This window comes from Mirounga angustirostris, unplaced genomic scaffold (assembly GCF_029215605.1).
Source record: "Mirounga angustirostris isolate CCGP_5_RB_7025 unplaced genomic scaffold, mMirAng1.0.hap1 SCAF_1, whole genome shotgun sequence".
Taxonomy (NCBI): Eukaryota; Metazoa; Chordata; class Mammalia; order Carnivora; family Phocidae; genus Mirounga; species Mirounga angustirostris.
The window spans coordinates 161,213,154-161,232,818 of NW_026991709.1; the positions used below are offsets into that span (position 1 = coordinate 161,213,154).

The window sequence follows — 19,665 nt, forward strand, 5'->3', positions numbered from 1 at the left end:
TTCGGGTCCTAGCTGAACTTTGTGAGCCCACCTGAACATCCACAAAGAACTTGCCCTCTTTCTGGAACCCTGGGGAGGACTGGGGTCCACAGAGCAAGAGCCTGGAATGCAGGCTTAGTTGAGGAGACCAGGCCCGCCGCCACGCATGAGCAGAGGCTGAGGCCAGTGAGTAGGGCTGGGGGCTTCAGTGCAGCCCTGGGCCAGGCCCTACAGGTGAGAAGGGCCCAGTCCCCGGCCTTCCAGAGCCTTCCCTTCTCCTGCACATGAAAGAGGGGAAGGGAAAGAGAACTAATGTGGAATAACTAGCTCCCATGAGCGTTGTGCCAGGGACATGTCCCTCTCTTTGGCATTTCATCTTTGCAGAGACCCTTCAGGTAGGGAAGTACATGGGAATCCCCAACTCCTGCCTGCCTCAAATCTCACATCCAGTTCCCAGATGCTCTGGGCTCTCCCTTTCAAGTATACCCAGAGTCTGACTACTCTCCCCACTTGCAGTCCCCCGCCTCTCCATGAGACCCCCAGCATCACTCCCCCAGACCCCAGCACTGGACTGTCCTCTCCCTGCCTTACCCTTGCAGCTCTGAAGTCAACAAGCGTGAATCCAAACATGGCATTTCTCAGCTCAGAACCCTCTCGTGGCTTTTCCCATACTATGATCTGGCTCAGCCAGAGAGGATTAAGTGAGAGTGTTTGAACACAGTGAGTGCTCACTGGATGCTGATTCTTCTTACTAATTCCATGTCTGCATCCACTTGGCTTTGTAGCCTGGAGCAGCAAGTTAACTACCCCTCTCAGGCCTAGTTTCCTCATCTGCAAATGAAAGGGCCATATGAGCTGGGCTCTGAGGCACAAATAGGAGCACACTAGGCTGAAAGGGAGAGCAAAAAGACATTCTGGGGAGAAGGAACAGCCCATGCCGAGGCATGGCATTCTGAACACACACAAGTGTTTGGGAACCATTAAGTCATGAGTTTGGCCAGAGCATAGAACACATGGGACCAGGAGAAGGTTTGAGGCCTCGAATGTTAGCCTGGTAAGTTTGAGCTTTGTTCTCTAGGAGGGGGAACCATGGAAGGTATACGAGAAGGGGAGTGACATGATTGAATCTACTCAAGGAACACACTAGTGGGAGAGAGACTAGGACATATATTAAGCACCAACTGTATACAGGGCCTCAGAGGGTTCAGCCATCAGTGGGTCTGGGTTCCGGGGTGAAACAGTTTCTATGATTTCCCCCGAAAATAGCCACTGGCCCTACAGTGACTGGTTCTGGGGTTTCCATTAGGAGAGGCTCACGGGGACATTACTGAGGTGTCAGTGACTGGTACCAGGTTAGGCTGCAGAACAGTGAGGATACTCTCAAAGTGCTGGTCTCCATGCCCCTGGAGCCAAAGCCCAGCCCCAGCCGATGTTTATCTCCATTTCTCTCACCTGCAGCAGACGTGTGGGTCCTTGAGGTGGACCAATACCCGACGGGTGTCTGGGAGCTCCCTGGGAATCAAGATAACACGGCACTATGAAAGCTGAGACTTCCTTATGGCCCTGGACAGGGAAGGAATTTGCTGATCATCCCTGCCAGCCGCCCTCCCCCTCTCTTGTTTTACTAGAGGAGAGAGTTGGGAGCATGGGTGATGCTCCGGTCCCTTAGAGCAGGGAGCCTGCCTCTGGCCCCCACACGTCCCAGCTGCATGACCTCAGGGCAGTCACCTCACCTCTCTAAACCTTGAGGATAGCATGGTTCCAACACCTCACAGTCTGGCTCGAGTTAAAGAGCTAGGACAAGTGATGTGCTAAGGACAGGGCCTCCAGTCATGGCTCATTGGGTATGACACTGAGGACCAGAGAGGTTAAGTGACTTGCCCAAGGTTACACAAGCAGCTAGCTAGAACAGAGCTCCCAGCCCTCACCTCCAACACTGGTATCTGTGTCCCCACCAGCTACAAGTCCACGGCCACAGGTAACATTGTGCTGTGTGTATGTGACCCACTCTCGGGGGTCTTCTCTTGGTGTGGACCCACCTCATCTGCAACGCTAAAGCACCATTGTCAGCAGGAGCCGGCGAGATGTCCTCTTACAGAGCCCCGTATAAGCCACCGGGACCCCTGAGACAGTCATTTCACGCTAGCTTTATGATTTGACTCAGAGTTGCTCTGTGACGGAAAACAGAGCTTCTGCCCCCGGTTAACCTCATCCTGCTGGTCCCTGCTCTGGGGTCCTCGCTCTGTCCCGAGGGTCCTGCTTCACCCCAGCCCTGGAAGACAGGCGGGGCCAGATCTGTCCGGAGCCATGCCTTCCTCCCTGGTTCCTCCCGAGCCCCCTGGGAGCTCAGCACGTATCATTAGACTTTATTAGAATCAAAGAAATGAGTCATATTTGCAAACAAGCCGTGCTCAGCCAATCTTCCTCTGCAGCTGTCGGAAGGAGGAGGCGGTGGAGAAAGCCTTGTGTGGCCCCATGCTCAGGGCGGACGGGCTCTTTTATAATTGTTGCCTCCGCCAGTCTCCAGGGAAGAGCCATGGCCAATAAATGGCTGGCCGGCAGTCAAAAGGAAACGATTTGGCCCACTCGGAGGACGTATTTACATCTGAGTGCCGGCTGGACGGCAGCGGGGCGGCCGACTCACAACAGACGTCCAGGCGATTCTTTTTTGGATCCCACCCTGGAATGAATCATTACTATTCTTGGACAAGAATGCAGCTCACCTCTGGTTCTCCTCCCTCTGTATGAGCGATGCAGGGAAGCCTGGGATTCTGAGGGCCCTCATGAAGGGCAGAATAGGACCAGGCATATGGGTGGCTGGTCCCCAGGGCAGCATCAGAAAAAGGGATCCAGGCCCAGGGTTGATTTTTATCTGGGTCATGTCAGGCGAATTCCTGAACCTCTCTGAGCCTCAGTTTCCCCATCAACCAAATGGGTACGGTTACTTTACTCAGTTAATGCCTATTGAACACCTACTCTGTGCCAGGCACTGTTCTGGATCCAGCAGGGATCAGACACAGGCCCTGCCTCCGTGGAGATGGCATTCTAGTAAGACAGACGGACATTAAATGGATAGCACAAATATAATTGTAATATAAAAGCGATGACAAATGATGAAAAATAAAGCCAGGGCAGGGGAAGGAGAGTGACCAGGGATACTTTTTATCCGATGGCCAGGAGAGGCTGCCCCAGTGAAGTAGCATTTGAACAGAGACCTGAAATGACACAGGGAGGCAGTTGGCATGTCCTATAACAAGTGACTGACGAAACAACCTGTTCAAAGGTCCTGAGGCAGGAATGTGCTCAATCTATTCAGAGATCATACCAGAAGACACTGGCTGAAGGGGCCATATGGGGGATGAGGTTCAAGATGGGACAAGCATACATAAACTTGTCCTGGACATGTCTCATTTATATACCTGTGGTCCCAGTGTCCTTATTAATAGGTCTGAATGATAAGAGTATTTGGCCACCTTATTCAGGGAGGCCAAAAGGGATGGGGCAGGTTAGGGGGGCCTTTTAGCCAGGTAGGTGGGAGCCATGGGAGGATGTGGGACAGAGGAGTGGTGTGACCCATCTTGGGTCTGGACAGATTCTCTCTCGATGAGAACAGACCTGGGGGGGAGGGTGACCGTGGAGGCAGGAAGACAAGTGGGGAGGCCACTGAAAAAGCTCTGGGAAGCAGTGGGAGTCCAGACAGGAGTGGTGGCAGTGCTGGGGACATGTGGCTGGATTTGGGGTACCATGCAGTATCCTGGGGTGGTTAGGAGACTGCTGAGGGGCAGTGCGCCATGGCTGTCCCTCTGGGGCACAGCACTCTACAGTTTACTGAGCCCTCTCACGCACCACCGTGGGAAGGCCCAACAGATCCCTGTCTGCTGTTCTGGGGCTGAGGCTGTGGGAGTCCCACGCGGGAGGGATTTGTGGAGGGTCCTTCACGCGGGGGTCCCTTCAGAAAGGGATTCGGATGGCCGCACACACACTCCGGCCTCCACGGCTACCCAAGGCTATCTTTGGAAAGGATGTCGGTCACTTTGGCCCCGAGCCCACGTTGGGCTCTGTTTTGACAACCCCTGACTGATGAGACACATTCATTCCATTCCTAGAACGTCTGCACGGCCCATTACAAACATTTTCAAGACTTCTAAATAATTTTTATAAAGGTGCTATTAAAAACATTGAATCATTCGTCTAAAAACATCAAACATTCAAAGAGAAAAACATTCAAGTAGAAAAAATGATACCCAAGGCCAAGTGCACTCCCCTCCCCCGCATCCCCACCACCAGGTCCCCCCTCCCCACAGGCAGCGACTGACTGCAACCAGCGGCGTCTTGTGTGTCCTGCCAAAAATAGTCTGTGCGCATTCAAGCACAAATGTACATCCACCCCCTTCCCTTTTTAACACAATAGGGAGCATGCCATAAGCACGGTTCACCTTGCTTTATATACTTATTTTATCTCCGGGATACCGTTTCTTAATCTGCGCACAGGGAGCTTTCCCACCACCTCGAGGGCCGGGTGACATTACACTGTGTGTCTTCTCTGTGCTGCTGAGCCCCTATTGATGGCCGTTTGGGTGGTTTCCAGTCTTTTGCTCCTACAGACAGTGCTGTGATGACTAGCTCGGGCTGGACCCCGTCGTTGGCCACACGTGCAAGAGTTATCATGGGAGAGAGGCTCGGGAGTGGCATATTGCTGGGTCAAAGAGAACATGCCTTATAGTGTCACCCGGAGGTGTCATGAGCTCCTCCAAGGAGATGGCCACCAGCGGTGGAGACTCGGTTTCCCCGTTGTGGCTTCCGTAGCTGGTCAGCTGCCCAGAGCCAGCCTGCCTGCCATCTGTGGCTGGCCCGGCTGGTTTACGGAGCGCAGGAGTAGGAGAAGGCAGAAAGGGTGTCCGGGAACCGAGGGGCTTGGTGTGGTCTGAGCTCTGCGGATTCAAGCTTCTCAGCCGACCTGGCCTGAAGAGAAAAGAAAAGGCGGGGCCCCTCCTCAGCATTAGCTGAGCACCTGCTGGGTGCCCGCCTGTGAGATCCTTGTCCTCGGGCCGTCCGGAGGCTGGTGGGCAAGACAGCCTTTTCACCCGAAGGTGACATTTGGCGGGAGCGGGTGGCCGGGGAGACGGCCGGGGACTCCAGTCAGGTGTCCGCCGAGCGGCAGGAAAGGCTTCCCTGGCAGCACGAGGACCGTGTGGCTGCCGCAGGCGCCAAGGTGTGGAGGTGGAGAAGCACTCTCTCTCCCTGACGCTGCCCATTCACAAGGAAGCCTTGGCCGCTGCCCAGCATGCCCCGGGCCTTCATTGAAGGCGCCGGGCGCTGGAGGCTGCACGGGGAAGGCCTTTTTGTTCTAAGCAGCCACCGCCGCCAGACCCACGTGCTTGGCAGGGCCCCAGCCGGGGCGCGGTTGGCGGACGGCCTGCCCCGTGGGGATGCCCCCTGGCTTGAGGCTTCAGGGGGACCCTGGCCCATAGCAGGGGGACGGGGCAGATTCTTTTCAAAGTTTAGGCTCTATTCTCCCTGCTTATCAGAGGAGCAGTGCGGGGGAGTCCACAGAGCAGTGGCTTTGGGAGTCTGGCAGGCTTGGGTGTAGGGTGCTAGTTCTGCCCACCGCTGGCTGTGTGTCTGTGGGCGGTTGAATCTTCCAGGCCTCGGTTTTCCCCGTCTGTAAAATGGGGCAAATGGCCTTTCGTCCTTGGATCAGATGAGATAAACTGGAAAGGCCTTGTGGATGTTCTGAGCACACATTGTCAGAGGTGCCCGAGGGGAGCCCCTTGATGTCGGGGTTCTCACCAAAAAAAAAAAAAAAAGGACAGGAATGCTGCCCCTTTTTAAGGTGAATGGAAATATTTCATGACTTGGTTCCGAGTGCCATGTGAATTTGCCGGTCACCTCAGTTGAGTCCTTGGTTCATTCACTCAACAGGTATCTACTGAGGCCCTACTATGTGCCCTGTGTCGTTCTAGGTGCTGGGAGCACGGCGGCGGCCCAAAGAAAGGCCTCACTTGGATGCCACTTGAGATGGGGATCTTGGGTTTATTCAAGGTCCACATGTTGAAGCTTCTGTGGAAAAAAAAAAAAAAAAAGGAAAAGCAATGAAGTGTCCTGGTCCAGCGGGGTTTCCGAGACCCAGAGCCCTGACCACTGACTGGCTGGGAACTAGGGAATGGTCTCGAATGCATTCCCAGGCAGCAGCCTGGGGGCAGGAGCTGTTATCTGTGTTTTACAGAAGAGGATATTGGGGCACGAAGTCATACCCTCTCTCTGCCTCTTGGGCTGGAGTGTGGCCTTGAAACCAGGAGCTAACTTTGGTCAGAAGGAATCCCCGCTTTTCCCAGAGGAGCACAAACTGCCTGTCTCCCGTGGTCAGCAGCCTAGGAGTCAGGGGACGGGGGACCCTGATGGAGTGGGGGGCCGGGCTGACGTCCCTGTGCTTGATGCGCCCGCCCTTGGTCACTGCTTCAGTATCAGAGCTCTGGGACCATGGGGACAGTTTCTTGGCATTGAGTTTTGTGGCTTCTGGCTGCCAGCACCCTGCGCTGCCCCACCCCGACTTCAGATGGCTTCGGCCCCTCAGGGATGTGTCTGCGAGCAGGTGCCCATAGGCGTCTTCTGCAGGTCAGTGAGGTTCTTGGACTCCAAAGACCCAGCGTCTGCGGCGTGATGCTGGGCAGGGCTGGTGGTTGCTCTGTGCCGATTAGCCTTCAGACCGTCTACCTGCCTCCTCCTGAGACCTTCACAATCCTGCAGGGAGTTGGGGGCAGGAGACCAGCACTGCTTAGGTGCCGAGAGCTGCTCTGGGCATCTCAAGGCTAGGATGGAAACAATAAGGTTTACCCAGTGCTGGCTTCACCCCGGATCTTATCGTTAGTACTTTGTGTGGGTTTTCTCTTGACAATGATCCCTGTAAAGAGGTGGGCAGGTGCTCTGTGGCCACATATAGAACAAACACTTTGCCCTCTTGAGGCTTACATTTTCATGGAGACCCAGATAAGAAACAGGGGTGAATAACATAAAAGAGGACTGGGACAGAGAGTGTAAATCAAAGCCATTGATTTTACACGGTAGAGCCTAGTTTGAACCCATTGTTTGGCCCAAATGGGCACTGAAGAAGGGTCTACTGAGAATCGATCACATGGGAATTAGTACCCATTTTACAGATGAGGAAACTGAGGCTTGGAGATGTACTTAACTTGCCCGAGGCCAGGCGGGGTTGATCCCAGGTTCACCTGAGGTAGGAGTCCGAATCTATCCCCTTGTTGACTTCTCCACAACCCTGTGACGTGGATGGGTACTGCTTCAGAGACCCATGGGGATTCCAGGGCTTGGAGAGGCAAGGGGGCTTGTGGAAACACGGTGCCTGAGCCAGGGTTTCAACCCCAGGCTGTTGGAGCCCTGGCCTCAGCTCTCTCTGCCCCAGGGCCCGGCCCGACTGACTTGTGGCTCTGTTTGCTTGAAGGCGCAACGTGCTGAGCTTGTCTTCAGGAATCGACGACCCTGGCTCCTTGAAGTGGGACCTTGCTCTCTGCCTTCTCCTTGTCTGGCTGGTCTGCTTCTTCTGCATCTGGAAGGGCGTCAAGTCCACGGGGAAAGTGAGTTGTGCGTCTGTCCCTCCCCTGCCTCAGGGGGGTCTACCCTCAGCAGAGACTCTATCCCCATCCCCCCAGGCCCTCCTGCTTGAAACCGGCCCAGACCGAAGAGCCAGCATAGGTTGCTAAAGCAGTCCTCTGAAAGAAAATAAGGCCTGCTCTGTTGCATTTGCCCACTTCATGGTGTAAATATTCCCACCATGTCTGATTTCAAGTTACCGATGGTTTAACAACTAGCTAACAAGATTCCTGAAAGTCAGGTGCTGGGCTCTCTGGAGCCTGCACAAGCTCCCATACACCACTGGTTCCCATATCAAGATGTTGGTGGTGGTAGTGCAGATGTTAGCAGATAACAAACATTGGCGTTGATAAGCTAGCAGGTAGCAAGGTGACCTGGTGACTTACTGTTGATTACCAGCGATCCACCCACAACACGAACCCTTGCTTGGCAGAGTGTGCCCCGACGGGCAGCATCAGCATTCCCCACAGACTTGCTAGACATGCAGACCCATGGGCTTGCCCTGCACCTACAGAATCAGAACCCACGGTTGAACGGTTATCCCCAGATAATCCAAATGCACCTGGAGGTTTGAGAAGCACAGCCTTGGAGTTTGGCTGCTAAGTCTGATTGCTGATGCTAAGTCTGTGCGAATTCTCTCACAACTAACACTTGGGCTGGAGACTAAGATGTTAGTTATTAAGGAAAGCTTTCGGTGATGATTAAGTCATTTGCTCGTAACCAAGATGTTAGTTGTTAACCAAACTGTTAGCCATCACTGAAATATTCGCGGCTGATTTAATATGTTACACGATGACTAGAACGTTAGCTTTTTTTTTTTTAAAGATTTTATTTATTTATTTGACAGAGAGAGAGAGAGCGAGAGCAGGAACACAAGCAGGGGGAGTGGCAGAGGGAGAAGTAGACTTCCTGCCAAGCAGGGAGCCCGATGTGGGGCTCGATCCCAGGACCCTGGGATCATGACCTGAGCCAAAGGCAGACGTTTAATGACTGAGCCACCCAGGCACCCTAGAACGTTAGCTATTAACCAAGGTGGTAGCTGATCATTAAAATGTTAGGTTATCATTGAGGTTTTAGGTATAACTGGTATATTTCCCATAATGAAAACAACAGCCTATAACTAAAACACTTCCTGTTAACTTAGACTTGAACAATTACCCAAGAACCAAGACCCTGGCCGGTATCGTGGTCACTGTGATGTGGTCAGTGCGGAAGGGTCTGTGGTGATCAGAGGTGTGAGCCTGCACCCAAGGCTCTAGGCCAGAGAGAAGGAGTTGGCCGATCTGCCTTTATATGGCCCCCACCTAGCATTTCCCTCCTATCACTCATCTTGGCAGGGGGAACATCTCTTTGAGGTCTAAAAGCCCCCGAAGGTCCAAAGAGTAAGTTAAGGTGGCATTTGAGGTACGGTGACGGGCAGGGGTGACATCACTCGGAGAAGGGGCCTTTGCTGCACTGGAATTTACATTAAGGACCATGCTCTCCTGGATGAAGAGCCCCTTAAGTGAAATCGTGGATCTGAACAGATCCCAGCATTTACTTCAGGGCAAGATCTGGGTCTCTAGGATTGCAAAGGCAGAATGGGGCTGAGTCTGGAGCAGGGCCCTCTGCCTGTTCCTAAAACCCAGTCTGGAAAGGAAGCAGGCGAGGCTGACATTGTCCCACCAGGACAGGCAGGAAGGGGGCCCCTCGAGCAGTCCCCACAGAGCCTTGGGGTGCTCGTCCACCAGTGTTGGCCCACCTCCTCCTCTGTCTTGTGTGCAAACCGTTTCCTTACTGCCTTTCTTCAAATGAGGAGGGAGCTGAGCTGGGAGAGGTGAAGTGATTCGTCTGGGGGCACGCCCTCCCCTCGAAGCCCTGGTTTCCTCTTTTACAGAAGGGTGAAGGTGAAGGCTCCAACAAGGTGTGCTCTGCACCCAGCACCAGTGCTTGGCGCAGACAGGGCCCTAAACACCAGTGCTCTCTTCACTGTGCCTCCCGTTTCCCCATGTGGAGGTGAGTTTATCTGGAAGTTTCTGTGGAGCACTCGTCCCAAACAATGCTGGAGACATGATCATTTCCTGATGCACTCATACATTTTGAACCTCTACTGTCCGTCAGGCACTGTTGTAGGACTAGGGCCAGGGGACACTCGGGAGTCCACAGAACAGACCGAAATCTCTGTGGTGCGGGAGCTGACAGATTTGTTGGTTGTGACAAGGTGAGCGCGTAAAATATCTAGGAGTCAGGTGTGGACTGAAGAATAACGTGGTGAAGGAGGACGGGAAGTGTTGGGGTACACTTTTAAATGAGGTGGCCAGGCAGGCTCACCAAGAAGGGGGACTTTGGGACACAGATCCGAAGGAAGTGAAGGGTAAGCCACGTGGGTATCTGGAGGAGAAAATATTCCAGGGCGAACAGCCAATGCAAAGGCCCTGAGGTATATCTGACCCAAACCTATGGGGGAGCCCCCAGTCTGATGGAGGAGGTTGATGTTTCCCAGAAACAGCAGGCAACCTTTAAGATACAATAGAGGGGGCAGGAGGATAGAACCAAATCAAAAAGTAGAGGGTACCGGGCTGCAACTGTGGCCAGTTGAAGACGTGACTTGACAGAGGTCCCCCTACCCTACCCCGCCCCTGGAGACAATCTCCTCCTCACGCTCCAGGCCCCTGAGGGGCGGGCATGGCTCCCAGAACAATAGCAGAGCCTGGGCCAGCCCCAAGAAGCCAAGACAAACACAGTAAGGCTCTGTGGACTTCCTTGAGCTCCATGGTCTGCCTGCCCGCCCGCCGCCCGCCGCCAACCATGGCTTCCAGCCCTGGCCACAGACCAGGTTCACGGCCACTGTGGGGGCTGGGCCCATGGGCATCAGGACGGGCCTCATCCTGGCCCTGGCCGTGCTTCAGTGGCTGACCCTGGTCCAGCTGGGGGTGGATGGAGGGAGGGCCTGGGCGGCTCAGGACCCAAGTTCAAGTCACTTTGCCTCTCTGAGCCTCAGTTCCCCTTTTTGTAATTGTCGTCATTCCAAGGGTCTGAACCTTGGCCCAGCATCTGCAGGGGCTTCATTCATACACCAGACAGTGATAACGGCAGCGAAGGCAGTGTCATGCGTGGGCGCCAGGCCCCAGTCTCAGGGCTGTCCATTACAGCTCATTCCATCATCCTCATGTTCTGAGGTGTCGGTGGCCAAGTGGGATTTGAACCCAGGCAACCCAGCTCCCCACCTTGGTGCCCTGCATTCTTCCACCTCCTAAGCATCACCTGCTGCCTGCCCTCCCCCTCGGCTAGCCTGACCGTGGGGACGGGAGGCAGGCGTGTCCTTGCTCCAGTGCATGAGGCCAGGGAGGTGCCAAGTCCAGACCGTCGCGCAGGAAGTACGGTGCTGGGGACCCAAAGGGGGGTACGGTCATCACGGACATGAGCACAGACATGTCCTGAGGCTGCAGCCCCAGCTCTTCCGTCTCACACTTGAAAACAAAGCAGGGGGGTGGGCAGTCAGAGTCGGACCCGGTTTAGGATCTCAGTTTTGCTCCCACAAGCTGCATGACTTTGGGGACGTCCCCTTCCCTCTCTGAGCCTTGGTTTCCCCTTAATGTGAAAGGAGTTAGTGATGCCCCCCTCGCACACACAGGGGTGCCGTGAAGACCCTCGGGGCCTGCCTAGGTGCTAGGCACAGACCCATGGCCCCACCTCTAGAAGCCTCCATCTTTGGGATGAGTGACCCCTGCTGCCCAGGCCTTTACCCCCAAAGGAGGTTCAGGGCGGCAGTGGGAGACTAGCCCATCTCCCTCCTGCCTTGTGGGCCACTCTCTCCCCGCCGTCCCTAGGGGAATGAGGAATAGTTGTCCTTGCAAGTTTCCAGGGCAGTTGGGCCACAGGGCTTTTGGGTCAAGGGCTCAGAGGAACCACAGAGGCTTGCCAGCAAGAGTGGAAAAATACCATGTCCCGTGGCAAGGCCTGCTGGGCCACCACTAGAGGCCCACTGGCGGCAGCTGGCACCAACTTCTCCTGTGAGGATCCCGGGGGAGTCACGGAAAAGTTGAGAGAATGGCTCTCAGGGGCTTGTCCTCAGCAGCAAATTCTGCAAAACAAGGGTGGCTTCCAAAGAGGCAGATGAGGTGGCGTGACCAGGTAGGGCTGTGTGAGCAGGTGGGGCTGTCCTCTTTTGGATCGGGGGACGAACCGTGGTAAAGTGCGTGCAAACACACACACACACACACACACACACACAAAAGACCCGGGACTCTGAAGCCAGCTGGCAGGGGTCCCGTCCCACCTCTTCCACCTACTAGCGCCGTGACCCCAGGCACCTGACGTCACCTCTTGGGGCCTGTTTTCTCCTCTCGAATATGCAGGTAGTTCACTTCCCTACCTCTTCAGGTTGTCGTGAGGATGAAATGAGTTAACGCACATAAAGCTCTTAGCCTGGCACACAGTAAGTGCTCCTTAAGTGCTTGTTAAACAGATTTAATACATGAAAAAAAGGGAAGCCACCCCCATCCCGGGGTGGTTTCCTGTGTCCCTGACACAAAGCCCTCTGGCCAGAGCCTGGTTGCCCAGCCCAGTGGGGCCCGGCTGGCTTTGGGGACAGCCACCAGCCCCTGGTGTGGTCCACAGCAGGGCCCAGAGGTGGGAACCAGTGGAGGGCCTGTCTGCAGGAAGGGAGGAGCAGCCTGGGGGGCAGGGGTGGGGGCATGCTGGTTTTCTTTCTTTCACCCCTTCTGTGGCTTCCTGACCTGCCCCCTTCCTCCAAGCCTGCCTTCTTGTCCTTGGGAAATTGGGAGGGTTCTCTGCCTCAGGAGAAGAAGAGGGGGTGGCTGGGGAAACTGAGGCCCAGATGGAGAAAAGGCATCGGGGGCTGGAGGGGAACCACAGAGGCAGGCGTAGGGCCCGCCCTGTAGCCTAATGGGATCAGCAGGAGAGTCTTCACTGCTCAGGTTTCTTGAGGATGGCGAGTGAAGTAAGCACCCTCATTTTCCTCCTCATACAGATGGGAGTTGAGGCCAAGCCACCCAGCTGGGAGGTGGCAGAGGTGGGATCCAAACCCCAGCCCGGGTGACCCCGAGTGGGCTCTCCCTGCCACTCTCTCCCTCTGCCCAGAGCGGCAGAGCTGGACGGAACCCCAGAGCTCATCTGGTCTGAGCTTCTCGCTTCGCGGGTGGGAAAATGAAGCCCAGAGAGGGACAGTAGCTTGCTCAAGGTCTCACAGCAAGCCAGACAGCGAGCTTGAATTCCGACCTGCACCCTTGGGGAGTCCAGCCTTCCTCTGGTTGTTGAAAGGGTCGAATAAAGTACCAGACGGGGAAGGGCTTTTGACTGCTCTGCCTCTGTCTGGAGGCACGCTCTGGGGCACTTAAGTGCTGTGTGACCTGTGGACAAGCTGGCGACTCCCTGGGCTTCGGCGTCCTCACCTTCAAGATGAGGCTAGTAATGAAACCTGCCTCAAAGGGTTAGGGCGGGACCAACTAAGTACAGAAGTACTGCACTTGGAATAGTGCCAGGCATACAGTAAGCACTCAATAAATGCTGTTTGGTGGTACTGGCCAAGGGCAGCTGAGCCAGGCAGGCCCTGAGAGCTTTCTCCTTGCCCTTTTCCAAAGCCCCTTTCTAGTTGTTTCTACCCACAGGGATGTTGGCTGTCTAAGAATTGTGCTCCAGCAAGGGTTTCTGTGCTAGATAGTTGGGGTTCAGGGCTCCGTCACCCTCCATCGGTGTCTGGTACCTACGTGGGCCCCAGAAGTGCCCTGCAGTAACCTGGCCCTGCCCCCAGCCCCCAGCACCACGGACACGTTAATCCTGCTCTCTGGGTGTGGGTTTCCTCACCTGTAAAATGGATACACTGGCTGTGTAGTCATTCCTTTCTGGTCCCCTGGCCCCCAAGGCCCTGAGGGAGTCAGGGGCTCTGCGACCCAGTCTTAGCGTTTCAGGTGGTCAACAGGCAATTTCTGTATGTGCTGCGTTGGGGAAGTGAAAATGCCTGGTGCCTTTGCTCAGAACAAGGTGGTTACCCTCCACGGGCCCTGACTACAGCTCCCGCGCCCTGGGAATGACGCAGGCAAGTCTCCGAGCCCTGCTGAGCTCCCGTTCCTCCTCTGTCAGCACGGTGGCCAGCACGCCAGTTTGTGGGCTGCGGTGAGCACCAAGTGGCCTTGTGCCTGGGGCGTCCTTGCTCGGCCAGCGCCCTGCTGGAAACACCAGCATCTCGCCGTCCGTTCAGAGCCATGCACCTCTGAGCTCCTCCCAGGCATGAACCCTGCCTGGAAATGCCTCACAGTCAATGAAAAGATAGGGAAAAATCCATCCGAGAGAACTGAGGGTACAGGATATTTGGAGACCAGCGCTTTCGGGAGAGGAGAAGGAGAGGAAGTAGGGCAGGCCCTTGGCGATGGAACAGCCCAGCCTGGGCCATCTCTGGGTCCCCACCTCCAATTGACCTTGGGCTGCCCGGGATGTGCTGTGTGATCCAGGGAGGGCTGTGGGGCCTCCCGAAGGCCCCAAGTAAGTTGGGGGGGGCCCTTCCCAGTCTCCTGGCCAAGGGGCTTTAGAAGCTTCATTTCCTCCCAGGAGTTCCGTGTGCACTTCCTACAAAATCAGTGTCGACAACAGGCCCCATTTCTTGAGCACCTACGTGCCAGGCACTGTTTCGATGGTGTTCCAAATACCATCTCATCGAATCCTCACTTCCCCTCTTGATGGAGATCTTCTATTACTGTTGTCTCCATTGATACATAAGGGAATAGGCCCAGAGAGGTGAAGCATCACGTCCAAGGTCACACAGCAAGCGAGGGGACAGAGCTGGGGTTTGAACCCTCACCTGACTGATTCGTAACCCTAAGAGTCATACTAACAGTTGTAATGTTAGCTAATACGTGGTGTCACATGCCAACCATGGGGCTAAGCCTTTTTCATACACACTTGATATTTGACACTCTTATTTTGCATTTTCCTTCTTCACTCATTAGAAATGTCTGTTCCGGGGACCTGGGTGGCTCAGTCGTTGAGCATCTGCCTTCGGCTCAGGTCATGATCCCAGGGTCCTGGGATTGAGCCCCATGTAGGGCTCCCTGCTCAGCGGGAAGCCTGCTTCTCCCTCTCCCACTCCCCCTGCTTGTGTTCCCTCTCTCGCTGTGTCTCTCTCTGTCCAATAAATGGGTAAAATCTTAAAAAAAAAAAAAAAAGAAAAAGAAAAAGAAATGTCTGTTCTGTGAGGGCAGGGATTTCTGTCTTGTCCACCACTCTGTTTCCAAGGCCTAGATATTCAGTAAATATCTACAGGATTGTTTTCATTGAATCTCAGTAAATCTGTGAGGTAGGTACTGGTATTATACCCAGGTTACAGGGGAGGCAACTGAGGCCCAGAGAGGTTAAGCAACATGCGCAAGGTCACAGAGCAAGGGAAACAGCACGCTCGGCTCCAGACCCCTGGCCTCGGGGAGAATGCTTGAATTTGACAGCAGCGGTTGATGCCGGGGTTCCCCTGAATCACTCTCTGCCCTCACAGGTCGTCTACTTCACGGCCACTTTCCCGTTCGCTATGCTTCTGGTGCTGCTGGTCCGTGGACTGACGCTGCCCGGGGCAGGCGCAGGCATCAAGTTCTATCTGTACCCCGACATCAGCCGCCTCGAGGACCCGCAGGTACCGCAGGGCAGCCCGTCCTCCCTCCCACCCAGGGCCAGGCAGGGCAGGGTGCGGGGAAAGCTAGGCCGACGGTCTTGGGGGCACAAATCGAGTCGGGCCATCAGCGCCCAGTACTTTTCCGCTGGGCTGTGGCAGGTTGTCTAGCATGCTCGTGGGCCTTTCCAGCTGTGTGTGTATCTTTCCATGTGGGGGACTGCTGAGGCCAGCCACAGTCTCCTTCAGGCGCTGTGCCAGGAAAGGGGGGAGAAGTCTTTTTAGGAGCTAGTCTCCTCCTTGGCCCTGGTCTCTGCCCGCAGCGGCCAGGAGGGCGGCATCATGGGGGTGGGGGAGCTGGCCCAGGAGCGCTGCTGGCTTCCTTGGCTGACGTTGGAATTCAGAGTGGGTACTGAGCTCTTGGAAGGTCGAGGGGCAGATACTGAACGCCCAGCTCCGGGCACTCGGCCACGTGACCGCAAGGGGTTGGAGAAAGCCCTGGGATGTTTATTGACCCATTTGAGGACCTTTTGTCTCCAGGATCCTCAGCCTTCAGGTGGCCCCTAAGGTCCTGTGCTGCTTTGGTTCTCTTCCTCACTGCCCTCTTGCCCTGGGCAGGATGGGGGGGCCGGGGCGGGGGCTTGGCCAACATCAGAGGACAACTGGGAAGGCAGCTTTGTGGCCCTCCGGAGCTGCTGGATGAAGGTTCTGGAGAGCAGCTTTGCCTGCATGATCCGTTAGGGAATTCCTTCCCGCTCCAGACAATAGCAATTAGTCCTGATAGCAGCCTTGACTTAACGGTCTTACCACCTGTCTGCACTGGGCTAAATCTTTACTCTTAGAACCTGCATAATAGTGCAGCAGAGCCCATTTTACAGATGTGAAAACCGAGGCTCTGGGCGGGAGTCCTCTTGCTCACAATCATTTCATGGTTGGAATTCAGATCCATCTGCTCCAAAAGCCTTTCCTCATAATCCTGATACTGAGTGACTGGGGGTTTCTTCGACTTCTGGGCTTCCTTGCAACTCAATATTGCCTTGAAAGACACCTTGGATTCCAGCACGAATGCTCTGATTGCCGTCGAGAATCTGCACATTTTGAGGTGCAGTCCTTCAGGTGGCCGGGAACCCGCACCGTCTCCTCCAGGAAGCTGGCTCTAACTGGCCCCTTCTCTCTCTCCTTGCCACCCCCACCCCAACCCCCATAGGTGTGGATTGATGCTGGGACCCAAATATTCTTCTCCTATGCCATCTGCCTGGGGGCCATGACCTCTCTGGGGAGCTACAACAAGTACAAGTACAACTCGTACAGGCAAGTGTCACGCCAGCGGGCCCGGTGGACCTTAGAAATGATGATGTTTAAAGAAAAAAGAGAAGAAGTAGGGAGCGTGGCTTCCTTGTGTTGTGAATTAACTTGCTCCCTGACATATGTGTAACTTAGGGACTGTATGCTGCTGGGATGCCTGAACAGTGGTACCAGTTTTGTGTCTGGCTTCGCAATTTTTTCCATCCTGGGCTTCATGGCACAAGAGCAAGGGGTGGACATTGCTGATGTGGCTGAGTCAGGTATGGTGGTATTGGTGGCAGTGGTGGTGGGCACTGCCACCTAGTGTGTAAGCCGAGTACTGCAGGCATGAAGCCAGACCCCAGGGGGCTTTGGGGGGGGACGAGCCTGGTTTCCGAAACGGACCCCCCCCACCAAGATGTCCCCAAAGTATCAAAGAGCACAAGAGCTAAACTTTAAGCACTTTCGTTGCAATTTGGCCCAAGGGGCTGCAGGAACGTGGGGGTTGGTTAAGTTGGGGACTATTTAGCTACTTTTGTGTGGTCTTCCCTCCCTCTCCTTCCCCCTGCAAACTCCTGGTTTCAGCAACAGAAACCACTTTCCTAACTCAGGCCCAAGCCAGCCACCAGTCGGCATTCCATCACCACCTTCTCAGCTTTGGTTTCTGTATTTTGCACTTTGCTCCCAGCGCGCTCCCTCTAGCAAACCCATTCATTCATTCCACCGATGTTCTTGATTAACGGAGTCTGCCCTGTGTCAGTCACCACCGTAGGCGGCGGGTGGGGGACAGTGGGCATGCCGGCCGCCCTCTGGGACGGTGACAGATCCAATTTGGGGGTAGGTTGGGGGGGACAGTGTCACTCCCTCAGGGTGTGGGCCCTGTTGGTGGGGTGCTCCTTCTGGAAGTAGAGGAAAGAGTCTTAGAATGATGGACTCTGTAAAGCCTGGGATCCCAGGCTGGGATCCTGGAGCTCCAGCAAGGTGGCTCTGGAACCTGAATATGATGAGGTCTTCAGTTGCTAGAATCCTAGAGCCTCAGCACCGCAGTATTCTAGGACTTGCCCCTGGATGTTCTAAGTCCTAGAACCGCAGCTATATAACTGCAGTGGTTTGGATATGGGAACAAGAACCATAGGCTCCCAGGATCCCCAGATTCCACCTTTGCCCCTTCTCCGCCTCACTCCTATCCTGCCCATTCACTTGGCGGGTGGTCATCAGCTGCGTGCAAGGTTTGGTTATTTTGTACACGTCCTCTGCTGCACCCGACCTCCTGATTTCTCACCACCTCTCTGGGACCACATGGAGGCAGGCGAGGGTCCTGGGCAGAGGCTTCTCTCAGGCCCAGAGGAGAGCCTGATGTCCTAACTCCAGGGACTACCATGGACCAGAGTCAGACGCAGCTGGAGCCCTTGCCCTCGTGGGAAACTGGGCGGTGTCCTGGTTCCTCATCCACAGCACCCTAGCGTTGGGGGTCAGGGATACCTCAGCCTTGTGCATGTAGACGTCTGTTCTGCAGATGAGGAGACCAGTGGCTTGAGAGCAAGGGCCTTGCTCGGGCTGGTAAGGGTCTGAGCTGGGGTCTCCTGGACAGGCCCCTCTGACATGAGGACCTCCCCCCACCTCCTGCCTCCCCACCCACCCTGGACGCACGTAACAGCTCTGGACTTCCCTGTGTGAGAATGCACCTGAGCTCCTCTGACCTTCTCTGACCTCCGAGCCCGGGGCCCTGCTTTCATCCTCACTTAGCGAAGATGTTCTCTGCCACCCTCCACCGCCCCCCCCCCAGTGTTGCAAGACAAGGGTGGCAAGTCCACAGCTCAGCCTCACGCATCTCTCCACTGCCCCCAGTCCCAGACCCGACCGTCAAACGTAGCTTTCCTACCCCAAGAGGCTGGCCGGAGACTGAGGACACAAAGTAATTCCAGAAAGATCCACACCCACTTGGGAGTGTGACAGTTCTAGGGACGAGGGGGGAGACGATTTGCGGCTCCTTTGCAGTGCCTTTTTTTCAGTCGAGGGCTTACAAACCAGTTGTGATTGCCAGGAGTGTGGAGTGAATTTGGTGGTGGGATAAAAAAATAGATCTTTCTCCGTGGACAACTAGGTATTTTTATATCTGTCTATATCATCACCCTAAGTTGTTTTCTTCCTCCTGTCCACTTCAAACACCTTGTCGTTTATTCCCCACGGTGATGTCTGAACAGCTGACACATCAAGGATGATTATTTCTCTAATAAGCTTTTAACAAGCACCATATTGAGCGAAGTGCATTTGAACCAGATCATTATTTAGCCGAACGGAGTGCACACGGCGCGGGCAGGGGCGCGTTCTCTGCTCGCCGAGAGGCCTGCGTTGGTGCTCGGAGCGGCTGCGTTCCTTCACATGGACTTCTCTCTCTATAGTTCACCGTGCGCTTTTAGAGAAAGATGCTCAGACCCTCTCCCAGAGGCTGGCTTGACAAAGGCAAAACTGAAATACAGAAACGAGCGCGTTGAGAAAACCTCCACCAGGCCCCAGTGGGCGGCGGGTGGCGGGTGGCGGGCGGCAGGTGGGGGGTGGGGGGCCCCATTTTACATCTGTCTCGCAGTTGGCTGGACTCGAATCCCCACGCACTGATGCCTACCAGTCGGGCCAGAGCTGGCGTGGAGGGGGCCCCGTGGGCCCCAGCCGAGGTGCCCACGCGGCTTCTGTTCCAACTTGGGCTTTGGGGTTGGTACAAGCGCCCCTTCCCCCACTTCTCGTGGGGTTTTCTACCGTCGCAGCCTGGGGACGCCAGGTCACAGTCGGGTTTTCCTCAGTCGGGTAGACTCGGGCCAGTAGGGCTCGCCCCTGCCTGCCACGGTTGTGGTTCACGCCCTACGGTGTGGTTTCTGGCTCCAATTTATTTTACAGTTTTTTTGTTTTTGTTTTTGTTTTTGTTTTTCATACTTAAGCCAGTCCTTGGGTTTCTGATATCTGCTCTAAATATCCTGCCCTCCAGCCCTTTTTTGTCTTCACATTTCTTGACCTTTTTAAAATTTATTTATTTATTTATTTATTTATTTATTTATTTATTTATTTATTTATTTTAAGTTGTGGATTTTATCTTTTCAGCCCCTTTCAGGCCTCCTTTCTTTTGCTGCTTCCTACCGCCTCTTGCACCTGCGGGCCTCAGTTACGGTTCCTCCCCCTGGCTTCTCCCCTCAGGCCCCCTGGAGACGGGA

At 54.9% G+C, this 19,665-nt stretch overlaps 1 protein-coding gene across 7 annotated transcripts in view; it reads left to right on the forward strand.

Annotated features, from left to right (window-relative positions):
• Positions 1-19,665, forward strand: part of SLC6A6 (solute carrier family 6 member 6) — an 84,257-nt gene that overhangs the window by 46,492 nt on the left and 18,100 nt on the right. For all 7 annotated transcript variants that reach the window (XM_064591607.1, XM_064591627.1, XM_064591631.1 and 4 more), the window contains 4 exons: positions 7,436-7,568; positions 15,068-15,202; positions 16,386-16,489; positions 16,619-16,743. In XM_064591607.1, coding sequence (XP_064447677.1) covers positions 7,436-7,568; positions 15,068-15,202; positions 16,386-16,489; positions 16,619-16,743 — 497 coding nt within the window. The remainder of the gene's footprint in view (positions 1-7,435; positions 7,569-15,067; positions 15,203-16,385; positions 16,490-16,618; positions 16,744-19,665) is intronic.